Source organism: Mastigoproctus giganteus, chromosome 5, assembly GCF_048544385.1.
Source record: "Mastigoproctus giganteus isolate SK-2022 chromosome 5, ASM4854438v1, whole genome shotgun sequence".
Classification (NCBI taxonomy): Eukaryota; Metazoa; Arthropoda; class Arachnida; order Uropygi; family Thelyphonidae; genus Mastigoproctus; species Mastigoproctus giganteus.
The window spans coordinates 139,353,940-139,368,936 of NC_143579.1; the positions used below are offsets into that span (position 1 = coordinate 139,353,940).

The following is a 14,997-nucleotide window of genomic DNA, read 5'->3' on the forward strand; positions in this document are numbered from 1 at the left end:
ATTCCTTCAAATTATCCAGCCATGAAATTCTTCTTCCTCTTGCCATTAATGTTTTGTGTAATCGACTGATTAGAGAGAGATGCTTTGAAACTTGCTTAGCACTGAAGGTCTTGAATAAAGCAATGAAAATTGAACATAATCTGAAATGCCACAAACACTCTTCCAGGCTAGGGGTTTTCCACCTGTGAACATAATTTACTGAATTTTAACTTGAAGATGGATTGAAGTGTGATTGCACTTGGTAATTTACAAAAAAAAAAAAAAAAAACCTTAAAATTTCAGAATCCCTGTCACCAATTTCTGTTATCAGCATTATGTAATGGTTCAACCCGCCCCCAATTCTATCTTTATTGAAGTTACCTTCCACCAATGGCTCATTTAAATCCACAGGCCTCATTTTTCTACCACGTTGTGAGAATGTACTATTTTGTGGAGCCTAACAGAGTGCTCAAGTCTATCAATTAATTTGAAGGGAATAACACATAAGATGCATAATAATCCAAAATTACAATGGTGAACAAAAAATATATATATATTTCAAAGTAACCTTGGATTATAGCAGAATTTGGACACTATCATTTAAGGTTAAGCTGAGTAAATTAACTACTTATAAAGAACAAGAGTTATATAAATTTACATTAATGAAACTTGATTTCATATCACTAGTTTTTCAAAAAAATTTTTTTAAGTATAGCTGAAGTATTCAAAGAAGAAGTGTTAATATTGAAATACAATGCTAATTTGGCCAACATCTTTTAGATTTTCCTTCCTTTCTTCTTAGACTTTGTCTTCACAATCTATAAAAAAAAATAATAACAGTGATAAAGATTATTATAATAAACCCGAGGGATTTAACTGTCACAAAAAATAATCCAAATAATTTTATAGCAGAGGGTTGGCAAGTGAGGCTAAATGGAGTTGAAATTTAACAAACAATTATGATCATATTTTCAAAATTCTGCATCAAATTTATATTTCAATAAATAGTCTTATTTGTTTCATATTAGACAGTATTCTCTTCATACATGTACACTGTGGCATTGGAGGCAAATTGCTGCTATGGATAAGGGGATGGTTGAGTGGCAGAAGACAGAGAGTGGTAATCAATGGACACTGCTCAACGTGGACTAATGTTATTAGTGGAGTTCCTCAAGGTTCAGTGTTGGGTCCATTGTTGTTTTCGGTGTTTATGAATGATATTGATGATGGGATATCAAGTTTAATGTCTAAGTTTGCAGATGATACAAAGGTTGGCAGGGTCGTTAAGGACACTACTGACGCTATGCTGCTGCAACAGGATCTGGAAAGGTTGAACAGATGGGCTGAGAGGTGGCAAATGAAGTTTAACATTGACAAATGTAAAGTACTACATATGGGTAACAGAAACCCCAGAGCAATGTATCAACTCTGCGGTACTACACTGACAGTGGTGGAGAATGAAAAGGACCTGGGGGTAATTGTGCAGGCAGATATGAAGTTCTCTGAGCAGTGCAGACGAGCTGCAAGAGTAGCTCATGGTGTCTTGTCAATGATATACAGGAATTTTTCTAGCAGGGATAAGGAGGTGATTATTCCCTTGTATAAGGCAATGGTTAGGCCACATCTTGAGTACTGTATACAGGTCTGGAGGCCTCATTTCAAGAAGGATGTAGAGCTGCTGGAACGGGTACAGAGAAGGGCAACAAGATTAGTAAATGGAACAAAGGGTTGCTCTTACGAAGAAAGGCTTAAGTTTTGCAAATTACAGAGTCTGGAGACTAGGCACCGGCGCGGTGATCTGATAGAGGTGTATAAGGCTTTGAATGGTTTGAGCATGCTCAATGCCAATGGGATTCTTCATCTTTCTCAGAATAATCACCTCAGAGGGCATAAATTCAAATTGAGGAAGGACGGATGTCGGATAGATGTGCGGAAATTTGCCTTTGGCCAGCGGGTGGTTGGTTGGTGGAACCGACTTCCATCACTTGTTGTTGAAGTTGATAGCCTAAACAAATTTAAAGCTCAACTGGACAGGTATTTCGAACGAACGGAGGGATGAAATGGGAGAGGGTTTTTTTTTTTTTTTTTTTGGCTGATGCTGAATAAGCTTGCTTTCTTGCATCATATGCCTCTACTAATGCTAATGCTAGTTCCTTCAATATGGGAGTGCCAGTATACCTGCAGTACTGAACTGTTTAGGGTGGATTTGCAGCCAATTGCAGGAAACAGAATGGTTATGCTGTCAAACTTCTACCCTCCCAGTAATTCTTTTAATGGTCTGTAGTGGTAGAAACTTGGAGGCATATCTGGACACAAACCTGAGCGGTGAATGTTATAGTCTTTACTGACCATGTATGGGGCTGGGAACTATTGCAAAGAATATATCCTTCCTTCAGCTTAGCTTCTTTATGGAAAGAAAAATGCTTGTGAGTGACACTACTAACACCGATGTACATAACAAATTTGATAGGATATTATGATGTGGTTACAAAGGAACTGGATGCAAAAAATAATTTTGATATCATATACAGTGGATTCCGGTTATTTGGTCCACCGGTTAATCGGGACAGCCGTTTATTTGGGACAAATCTTAAAAAACAGAACCCAATCGAGAAAAAAGCCAGGGTTTACTTCGCTTAATTAGGACAAAATGCTGTTTAATCAGGGCAGGAGACCGCAGCACTGGAGATTACCCTACGATTGTCTCTGACCATACCACGTAGTTCGGTCGGATTTCTGGAGGTCACAACCGTAAAACAATAAAAACAATTAGCAGTCACCTGTTTCTTGGGCTTTTGTGTTAGTGAAATCTATCATAAACTGATAGTAAACTCGATCTTATTGAATTTGCGATAATACCGACAGCTGGAATTCTGTGGGTTATTATGGTAAAATGTCTTTACACTTCTATGGAATCTTCAATCATATAAAAAAAAATAATTTCCAGAATCTTCTGTTCATTCCTATTTTTAAAGCTTCGTAATTTGTTACTCCATTCTCACTTGCGCATATCGTGTTACTTGCAATTTGTGTGTGCCGTGTTTTTTGTTATTGATTGCTTGTCTAATTGTCTTTTTACTGTTTTAAATTTTAAACCCCACCACCCACAAATGTCAGCGAACAGAAATGTCAACTAGTTAGTTAGTATGTACATATTACAGTATGTATTAATTCTTCCAATTACCATGTATATTCTTCCGAATTTCACATATCATTTAATTTTTTAATTGGCAAGGTAATAGAGGGTAAATTTGTGCTTAATATATCTTTACTTTTACAGCCTGTGGATAATATTCCTCCTATTTTCGCTAATTAGAATTAAAATTCACAAACGTGATCACAATTGACCGGCACTTATTACACATTGTATAGTGAACGGTACTTTACTATGGTGAGTTCTTCTAATGTGATTTGATTGTACAGTGAACTAATTGTAAGGGGGGGGTACATTGTATTTTTAACTATTTACATGAAACTTCTGATAATTGGGGCAGCCGCTTAATAGGGCCAAAATGCACTAGTCCCGATGTGTCCCAAATAACCGGAATCGACTGTATTTGGATTTCAGGAAAGCTTTTGACGCTGTTGCACATGGAAGACTATTTTACAAATTGGAGCAGAATGGTATTAAGGGTAAGTTGCTACAATGGATAAAAGGATAGTTGAGTGGGAGAAGACAGAGGGTGGTAATTAATGGGTGCTGCTCTTCGTGGACTAATGTTATTAGTGGAGTCCCACAGGGTTCAGTGTTGGTTCCTCTGTTGTTTTTTATATTTATCAATGATATTGATGAAGGTATATCAGGCGTAGTGTCGAAGTTTGCAGGGTTGTTAATGACAGTAATGGCAGTGTGCTAGTGCAACAGGATCTAGATAATTAGGGCAGATCGGCCAAGAGGTGGCAACTGAAGTTTAACCTTGACAAATGCAAAGTACTGCATATAGGTAGAAGTAACCCCAGAGAAACATAGCAACTTTGTGGTACTACACTTAAGGTGGTAGAAAATGAAAAAGACCTGGGAGTAATTGTGCAGTCAGATATGAAGTTTTCTGAGCAATGCAGACAGGCTGCCAGGGCAGGTCATGGGGTTTTGTCAGTGATATATAGGAATTTTTCTAGAAGGGAAAAGGAGGTGATTGTCCCTCTGTATAAGGCAAGGGTCAGGCCATGCCTTGAGTACTGCGTACAGGTCTGGTAGCCTCATTTTAGGAAGGATGTAGATTTGCTTGAGCATATACAGAGAAGGGCAACAAGATGGTGAGGGGAATGAAGGTGATCCTCTTACCAGGAGAGGCTTAAGTTCTACAAATTGCAGTGGCTGGAGACTAGGCACCTGCACGGTGACCTGATTGAGATGTATAAGGCCTTGAATGGATTGAGCACGCTGAATTCTGATGGGATCCTTCCACCTGTTCAGATTATGAACCTAAGGGGGCATAAATTCAAATTAAGAAAAGACAGATGTAGAATAGATGTGCGGGAATTTTCCTTTAGCCAGCGGGTGGTTAATTGCTGGAACAAACTTCCATCTGTCGTTGTGGAAGTTGATAGGTTAAATAAATTTAAGCAGGAACTGGACAGGCATTTGGAGGGAATGGTGTGATTTTTTTTTTTTTTTTTTTTTGGCTAATGCTGCATAAGCTCATACACTTGCTTTCTTGCATCACATGCCACTACTACTACTAATGCTGTAGTTGAAGGAATTTAATTATGCATGGGTAATGCACACACATCATTTCTACTACCAAGGTAGTTTTAATGAATTTTAATTATATCTCATATTGTGAATACCTTCACAATGAGTTGCCGTGGTATTGCACTACCTTGAAGAAGTAACGCTTCACCTATGAAGATGACTTTTGTTCTTATTCTGGGCAGCCATTGGATACTACCACCCAGGGTGGTGGTATGAAAATCAGAAACAAATCAATGGATATTCTTCAGAAATCTCAAGAATATCCATTAATCACAATCCTCTGCTTTGTGCACTGCAGTCACCCTGCAGTCCATCTTAGAATCTTTCCTGTAATCCCAACATATTCCAGCTTATACAGTAAGCTCTTATGAGGGATTAAGTCAAATACCTTGATAAAATCCAAATAAACTAGGTCAAAATTGTACCTCTTTCTAGCCAGAGGTAGACTGCCCATAAGACTTACTGGGGAAACCACGGTGGGCTGGAGCCCGGCGAAAGGCAGTGGGATTTTGAATATTGCGCTCTGACCTCTGATACATTATATTTGTAGACAAATATATGAAAACTAAATGCACAAAAATCATAACAAAAATATGGATCTTCCTTATCCACAGTAATATACGAGTCAAGTCGTTTGGAAATGTTTTATTTGCCTGTATAGTAGTTGCATTTTGTTTGATAAAACTAAACAATGTTTACTAAATAGACAGAACAGGAAGGGAGAGCAGGTTATCCTGTTAGTTAAGAAACACAAAATCTAAGTTGTTGTTTTTGTTATTTGGTTTTTAGGAGCATTAGCAACTAAGGCCATATTGCTCTGGGAATATGCGGTGGTCATTCCCTGACCTTTCCACATCCTCCGTATTTGGTAGTGACGGGCTCGAACCCCGGTCTAATCAAGAAGCGTGTGCTACGCACTGCTGCTCCTTCCCACCTGGCTACGGAGGCATCCCAAAATCTAAGGAAGGTCATCCAGTTGACATGGGTGGACAGTGCAATGTTGAGTCTGTTTGGTGTGACATAAATACTGAGAAAGGGCAATTGAGAGTAGGAGTGTGTGTTTTAGGCCTAATGACTCTGATGAGTACAATAAACAGCTAGGCAGAGATATAGAGTGGGCCAGTAAATCAGAATGTCTTGTAATGGGGGATATTAACTGTCCAGATATTGACTATAACTTCTGGGTTGCTCACTCGCACACTAGCAGGACTTTTGTGGATTTATTGGATGACTGTTTTCTACAGAAAATGTTCAAGTGGCAACCAGAGGGAGTAATATTCCTGATCTGATAATTAGCAGTGATTATTCATGCATTAAGAATTTGCAGATAAAGGAACCACTAGGTGGCTGTGATCACGTACTGATGTGGGATTTCCTTAACTATGTAACTATCATCAAGGGTAAAGTTTTTCTTTCATAAAGGTGACTACAGTAGTCACACAGTTTTTAAATTCTATACAGTGGATCAACTGATGATGTTACCAACAGTGAATTCTAAATGGAAAGTCTTTAGAGACTTAATCTTGGAGGCTACTAGGCTTTTCATACCAACTAAGAAATGTTCAAGGTTCAGGCCTAAATGGAGTTCAGATGAATTAATGAGGCTCATGGCACAGAAGAAAAATGTATGGGATGCATATAAAGTATCAGGTGACACAGAAGCCTATGGCAGATATAAACTATCTGTAATCAAGTCACAAAGGAGGTTAGGCAGGCAAAGGCAGATTACGAGAAATCCTTGGCAAAGGATGCAAAGAAAAACAGCAAACGGTTCTTTACTTATGTAAACTCTAGAAGGAAAGGGATGAATCAGATTGGACCACTTAACATAGATGGGTTGACTACTGATGATCATGCTCAGGTAGCTGATAAACAATAAGTATTTTGCATCTACATTCATACATGAGGAGTTATTCAATGAGGGGAGTGCCAGAAGTTTATCAAACGCTAACAGGGAGCTAAGTGATTTTGTAATAACTGAGAGCAAAGTGGAGGAGAAATTGTTGAAGTTAAACATAAGGAAGGCACCTGGGGTGGATGGGATCTATCCAGTTATATTAAAGGAGGCAGCAAAGGAAGTAAGCAAACCCTTAACCATAATTATGAAAGCTTCCTTGGACTCAGGGGAGGTCCCCATGGACTGGAGTTGTGCAAATGTATCACCAATTCACAAAGCAAGTTCAAAAGGTGACACAAGTAACTACAGACCTGTTAGTTTAACTTGTGTTCCTGGGAAAATAATGGAATCACTAGTTAAAGCAGCATTGCAGGATCATCTAGACAAGACTGCAGTGATAGTTAAGACAGCATGGGTTTGTTAAAGGGAGGTCTTGTCTCACCAATCTGATTGCTTACTATGATATGGTCACAAAGGAACTGAAAGCCAAAAATAATTTTGATATCATATACCTGGATTTGAGAAAAGCTTTTGATACTGTTGCACATGGAAGACTGCTGTACAAATTGGAGAAGTATGGCATCAAGGGTAAGCTGCTACAATGGATAAAGGGATGGTTGAGTGGGAGACAACAGAGAGTGGTAATCGATGGACACTGCTCTTCGTGGACAAATGTTACTAGTGGAGTTCCTCAGGGTTTGGTGTTGGGCCCATTGTTGTTTTGTATATTTATCAATGATATTGATGAAGGTGTATCAGGTTGTTGTTATTTGGTTTTTAGGAGCATTAGCAACTAAGGCCATATTGCTCCGGTGCAGTGGTCATTTCCTGACCTTTCCGCATCCTCCGTATTTGGTGGTGACGGGCTCAAACCCTGGTCTAATCAAGAAGCGTGTGCTATGCACTGCTGCTCCTTCCCACCTGGCTATGGAGGCACCTTCAAATTGAGGAAAGATAGTTGTAGAATAGATGTGCGGAAATTTGCCTTTAGCCAGCGGGTTGTTGATTGGTGAAACAGGCTTCCATATTTTGTTGTGGAAGCTAATAGCCTAAATAAATTTAAGGCTGATCTGGACAGGCATTTGGAACGAATGGAGGGATGAAATGGGAGGGGTTTTTTTTGGCTGATGCTGCATATGCTTGATTTCTTGCATTGTATGCCTCTGCTAATGCTAATATTTTTTCCAGCAGTTTTCAATTTCTGTTGGGCTTACTTTCTCCCACTGCTAATTCAATATTGCATGAAAGGTCTTTCAGTTTTAATGTTTTCAAAAATTCTAGAACTTTGAATTTGAGTTCACAACACCAGCAAATAGCTCACACCAATAGTAGGCTTTCAAGACTAATAATGCCCTGATCCATGGGTTGAATTTATGCAGCTGTGTTTTCTGGCAGAATCATGATTCTGATCTTGCTATCTTTCTATTTCAGGACATCAGCTCGAGGATGAGCTGGGGGTGATCCAACAGTAACAGAGCCTTTTCTTCAAGTTTACTGAAAAGCCAGTGAAGCAAGTGGCATCTCACCAATGGCAAAAACTCACTTTTAAACCATAAAGCAAAAATATCACTTGTAATCCAAGCAATGGAGCTATTTTTATGAACAACAGGGAGAGACTAAGTTGATGTGCTTAAAATCATTTTAGCCTGTGATTTCCAGTCTTGTCCGTGCACAGTAATTCTCTTTGTTAGTTTTCATGTCCACTTTGTTGGGTGGAATTTTAATATACAGTGTCTTATTGGGGAGAAATACAGCGTTGCTTCATTACAGTTGTACAATTGTTCATCGGTGAATTCACCATCTTGAATCGTATGAAGAAATTTAGAAAACACCAAATGTAAATTCATTTACAAGACTAACCTTGGACATCTAATGAAGAGCCTTCCATCTACAAAGCCAACTTTCAGAAGCTTTAAATTTTTCATCATCTCATCCAAGTAGCTTACGAAATTTAAGTGCCTGTGTTTTCAGAATTATCTCATTTATTATTACTCCTTCACTACGCTTCTGTAGAAACCACTTCTACAAGCATTGGTCCTTATCTGTTTTCACAAAGTCTAGTTTTCTTTCTTTGGAGACCTACTGCATTTCTATGGAGTGTACAAATGAATGCAATTTTTCTTCCTCTGTCACCCAACTGCAGATCTCACCTGCTAGAATTCCAAACTCAAAATATACTGCATTTTGTTTTGCTACTCTTAACAGTAACCTTTTAACTTTTCTTCAACTGTAAATTTTTTTTTTTCTTTTGGTGGCCATTACTTCAGTCAATGCTGATTTACTGATTTTTCCATGGATTTATTTCTGATGGCATAGAACTTACTGTGTTTTAAGAAAACTAAATCCAGACCAAACTGTTCAGCCTATCCTAGTGCCAGAGTGCAGTCATGATTTCTCCATAAATCACTTCTCAGTTGATGTATATTTTTCTAGTTTAAACCTTAGCAGTTTTTGATATTAGTATAAAGTGAAGAAAGGATGTCATGCTGTTTTTTTTTTACAAAAATTTACTTTGTAACTAATGTAATGCCTTTGAAGAACAGTAGTCATATTCCCCTCCTGAGGCAGCTGTTTGTAATTAGCATTCCAAAGAATATACTCATTTCTTGCATCTCTAGCTGAAGGGAGAAACTGGATATCTATGGTAGTTAGTCTCTGTCAGGCCCTGTTTATAAAAATGGCTTTGCAACTAAATACTGAATATATGAAGCAAATATACAGCCAATTTTTTAGCTAATTTCCCCTATTGTAAATATGGTAGTAGAATGTACAGTAGACATGAGTATATACAGTATTCACTTTTTGTAGTTTCCAATAAGAACTTGTTAGTTCACACACTACTCTCTTTCATAATTTGTTTTGGGATCATGATCATACCCGACAAACTGTACATCTGAAAACAGTGGCACTAGGAGCATTATATGAAGTTAGCATAAGCAGTGTGGCAAATGACTCAAGAAAGTAAGCTTATACATCATCAGCCAAAAAAAAAAAAAAAAAAACGACACCTTCCAATCGACTCATTCCCTCCAATAGTTTGTCTAGTTCTTCCTTGAAATTATTTAAACTATCAACTTACACAACAACAGATGGAAGTTTGTTCCAGCAATCAAACACCCACTGGATAAAGACAAACCACACATTCTGCAAATGTCCTTCCTCAGTTTGAATTTGTGCCCCCTCGTCATTGTGGTGTACACAACAGGAAAAATTCCATCAGCATTGAGAATACTTTCTCAATACATTCAAAGCTTTTTTCAATTGGAACTTACTTTGGAACGTTGCACATGTTTACCTTTTGCACTTTTCCTATACTAAGGGGATCTACTGAATGACGATGTAGCGACCCCCATGAGGTAGGGGCACCCCTTGAACTGTCATCCACTCTATTAGACCTATTTCGAAGCCTAACTGCTCTCTAAAATAGTCAGGAAACCGACCTGGAAGAGAATGGAGTAACCGTTCCCAAGTCACCGGTCACCTGCAAATCTTCACTTCTGCTTTCCTCTGAGTCTAGTTAATGTTCCATTGATTTTATTCTTTACGTTCTTCGGCCTACCCTTTCCAGAACTTCTTTGCATTATTCCAGCAGCTATTGCCTCTGTTATTTTCTCCTGACTCCTCACAGACATGTAGATTTCGCTATATTCATCCACAGCAGCAACTTTAAACACCTCAATCAAGGTCACCTCACAGATGACCTCCAGACATTGCAGTTTGTAGAAACCTTTCTTGGTAAGAGCACCCAATTTGTTCCGCCCACCAATCTCATTGCCCTTCTGAGTACTCATTCCAGCAGCTCAACATCTTTTCCTAAAATGATGATTCCAGACCTATATGTACTACCCAAGATGACCACTGTTTTATACAATGGGATAATCACCTCCTTATCCCCCACTAGCAAAGATACTGTATATCACTGACAAAACCCTATGAGCTGTCCTCAGCCTGTCTGCACTGCTCAGAGTACTTCATATCTGACTGCACAATTACCTCAAGTCTTTTTCATTTTCCACTACCCCTGAGTATAATACCATACAATTGAAGCATTACTCTGGGGCTACTGCTACCCCTATGCAGTACTTTTCATTTATCAATATTAAACTTCAATTGCCATTTTTCATCCCATCTGCCTAACTTTTCTAAATCCTATTGCAGTAGCATACTATAACTACTGTCATTAACCACCCTGCCAACATTTGTACCATATGCAAACTTCGACTTTAAGCCTGATATGCCTTCATCAATATCATTGATAAATGGAGAAAACAATAATGGGCCAACACCAAACCCTGTGGGGTCTCCACTAATAACATTAGTCCAACAGCAGTGTCCACTGATTAACACTGTCTTCTCCAACTCAACCATCCATAGCAGCAATTTGCCCTTAATGCCACACTGCTCCAATTTATACAGCAGTCTTTTATGTGCAACAATATCAAAATCCTTCCTGAAATCCAAGTATATAATATCAAAATTATTTTTTGATCTAGTATTAGTAACGGCCGCATGGTGCAAGAAAGCCTATGGCTTATGCTGCACCAGCCAAAAAAAAAAATCTGAACAAAACAATGATAAAAACAAAAAATAAATAAAATAAATAATAATAATTAATAAAAAAAAAAAAAAAAGGAAATTAAACCTATCATCCTATGCGCTTCCCTTACCCGAAAGTACTATCCAGATGACCTTTGAATTTCCCCAAACTGTCGGCCTCTACCACCCATGAAGGCAACTTATTCCAGTAATTTATAACTCGCTAGCTAAAATAAAACTTCCTGCAGTCCAATCTAAACATTTCTCCCTGTAACTTGAATTTATGTCCCCTAGTTCCTTTGTAACCACATCATAGAAACTAATCAAACTGGTTAAACAGGATTTCCTTTTAACAAACTCATGCTATGTTTGAAGTATAATGTGACCTTGCCTAGATGATCCTGTATTATTTATTTTCCCTGGAACGGAAATTAAACTAACAGGTCTGTAATTACCTGTGAGACCCTTTGATCCTCCTTTATGAATTGGAGATACAGTTGCCCATCTACAGTCCACAGGGACCTCCCTTGAATGCAAAGATGCTCTCATAATTATGGCTAAGGGTTTGCTTACTTCCTTTGCTGCCTCCCTTAGGATAGATCACATCCAACCCCAGGTGCCTTTCTTATGGGTAACTTCAACAATTTCTCTTCAACTTATCTCTCAGTTATAAAGAATCATTTAGTTCCCTGTTAGAGCTTTGTAAACTTCTGGCATACCATTCTCTAAAGAATTCCTCATGTGTGAATGCAAATGCAAAATACTCATTCAGTTTGTCAACAACCTGAGCAGGATCATCAACAGTTAAACCATTGATATCAAGTGGACCAATTTGATTCATCCCCTTCCTTCTAGGGTTTATAAGTAAAGTCTGTTGTTTTAATCTCTCATTATCTGTCTTTGCTTGCCTGACTACCTTTGTAACTTGCTTACAAACTAGTTTGCATCTGCCATAAGGCTTGTTTTGCCTGATAAAATGCATCCCATGCACTTTTCTTCTCTGACATAACTTTAATCAGTTTGTCTGACATCAATTTAGGCCTATACCTTGAAGAGTATTTTTTAGATGGTATGAAAAGCCTAGTAGCTTCTATGATTAATTCCCTCAACCCCTTCCATTTAGAATTTGCTGATGTTATCAGTTGGTCCCATTGTATAGAAATTAAAAACTGTCTAAGACCACTTTTGTCACCTTTAAAAAAGCAACCCCCCCCTTCTTGATGGTAGTCAGATCTTTGAGAAAATCCCAAATCAATACAATGTGATCACTGCCACCAAGTGGTTCTTTTATCTGCAGATTCTTAATGCACATTTTTTTTTTCACTGTTATAAATTATTTCACAAATTATTTCATAAATTATTCCATAAATTCAATATAGCACCGTATTCTATTTTTAAAAACAGCAGGATAATTTCCTACTTTCTCAAGCAGCAAAGCAAAAGCATGTTATATCAGAAAAGCTAATCAGAGAGCACCTTGGATCAAATTAGAATTAATTATAAACAATATATCTCAAAATAAAATATCTGGAACAAAATATGAAAGATGAATGAACAGCATCATATTCCACAGATTTTAAACTGGAGAGAAAAAGTGATGGCAGATCTCACAAATGTAGCAAATATATTAAGGCAAATCTATGCTGAAATTTCAGTCATTACTTTCTATACCTGCCTGTTAGAAATATTCCTTAAAATTAAACACTAAAATTAGTTAATAGTGGAACCAAATGAAAAGTGCAATAGGTCTTGACAGAATACATTGCAGAATGTTGAAATAGCTAGATGGCCACTCCTAAATAGCCTTACTGAATTTATATAATGTAATCTCTAAGTTAATGTCCAAGTTTGCAGACTATACAAAGGGTTGTTAATGACAGTATGCTACTGCAGCAGGATCTAGAAAAGTTGGACAGATGGGCTGAGAGGTGGCAAATTAAGTTTAACACTGATAAAGCAAGGTACTGCATATAGGTAGCAATAACTCCAGAATAACATACTAACTGTGTGGTATGCTATTCTGGTAGTTACTCTTGGTAGTTGAGAATGAAAAAGACCTGGGGGTTATTGTGCAGCTGGATATGAAGTTTTCTGAACAGTACAGGCAGGCTGCCAGAACAACTCACAGGGTCTTATCAATGATATACAGAAATTTTGGTAGCAGGGATAAGGACGAGATTATCCCTTTGTCTAAGACAATGGTCAAGCCACACCTTGAGTGTTACATACAGGTATAGAGGCCTCATTTTAGGAATGATGTAGAGTTGCTGGCAAGAGTACAGAGAAGGGTAACAAGATTGGTGAGAGGAATGGGTTGCTCTTACCAAGAAAGGCTTAAGTTCTGAAAATTGATGTGTCTGGAGATTGGGTGCCTGCGAGGTGTTCTGATTGAGGTGTATAAGACCATGAATGGTCTGATCAAGCTCAATGCTGATAGGATTCTTCCTCTTGCTCAGATTACACACCTACAGAGGCATAAATTCAAATTGAGGAAAGACAGTTACAGAATAGATGTGCAGAAATTTGCCTTTAGCCAGCGGGTGGTTGACTGTTGGAACAAATTTCCATCTTTCATTGTGGAAGTTGACAGCTTAAATTAATTCAAGAAACTAGACAAACTTTTGAAGCAAATGGATGGGTGAAATTGGAAGTTTTTTTTTGTTTTGGCCGATGCTGTATAAACGTGCTTTCTTTCATCACATGACTATGTTAATACTAATTTTTCAGAAAGTCAGTTCCTAGGTGGCTGGTAAGTGCAACAGCCTTAGTCTTCAGAAAACAATCTCTCAGACCCAAGAAAGTACCACCCCATTGCAATAACATTACAAAGACATGGACAAAACAAAAGACATTATCCATCACAAAGTGGCTTACGAAAAAACCACATAACCCTTAAACTACTCATTAAGTCATAAAGCAATATAAGAGATTTATTCATCAGAAAAGAACACAAAGCTCTGCTCTATTCTGATATTGAGAAATATGATACTGCATAGGTGGAATGTTCTGCAAGATTTGCATAATTTTTGCCAAGAGGTGCAGATAGCATGAACAACAAATTTTGGGTCATATCTTGTTACAGGCATGAAAGCAATTTTTATTTATAGATTATGGGGTGCTAAACACAGAAAATGCTTAATATGACAGATTGGCTCTTTTTTTCGAAAAAAGTAGTTTTCTATATTTATATAAGGTATTTTTTTTTATTTTTTTTTTTATTCATATGGCAGTCAGATGTAATTACCTGTATCAAATGCGGGACCTTTATGCCTTTTGCTTGTATTCAGCTTTGGGAGCATCCCTTTTCACAATCCAACAATAATCGGCTAACATGGTGGCATTCCAGTTGCTTTTGTACCTTTGTTCCATCGCTGCAATGTCTTGATGGAAGTGCTCACCATGTTCTTTGCTGACAGCACCACAGTTTATTGGAAAGAAATCCAGGTGTGATTGCAAGAAATGCATCTTCTGTGACATGCTGCACCCAAGTATTTTGTAAGTAGTAATGCAATCTTCCATAAGCTGCCTGTAGTTGCTGGCTTTAATATTTCCTAGAAAAACAGTCAAAAACACTTTCCACGCTGATTTCTCACTATCAACTAAGGGCACAAGGGCACATTCGAACTGTTAGTCTTTGAAAAGTTGCTGTTTGTTGGTTTGTTATTTGGTTTTTAGGAGCATTAGCAACTAAGGCCATATTGCTCCAGGGATATGTGGTGGTCATTCCCTGAACCTTTCTGCATCCTCCGTATTTTGTGGTCAAGGGCTCGAACCCCAGTCTAATCAAGAAGCGTGTACTACGCACTGCTGCTCCTGACCACCTGGCTACGGAGGCGCCTTTGAAAAGTTGCCTTATTTGTAGACCAATGAAAACGCCTGCCTTAATCTT

General features: G+C 38.0%; 1 protein-coding gene across 2 annotated transcripts in view; it reads right to left on the minus strand.

Moving 5' to 3' along the window:
• Positions 1-709: 709 nt before the first annotated feature.
• LOC150085730 (nucleoplasmin-like protein ANO39) overlaps positions 710-14,997 on the minus strand; it is a 154,679-nt gene continuing 140,391 nt past the window's right edge. The window contains exon 6 of one of the 2 annotated variants that reach the window (XM_090373466.1): positions 710-797. Coding sequence is in view for 1 of the 2 variants with exons in the window: in XM_090373467.1 (XP_090229593.1) it covers positions 778-797 (20 nt within the window). In the remaining variant the exon portion in view is untranslated. The remainder of the gene's footprint in view (positions 798-14,997) is intronic. The other variant, XM_090373467.1, reaches the window with a different exon arrangement.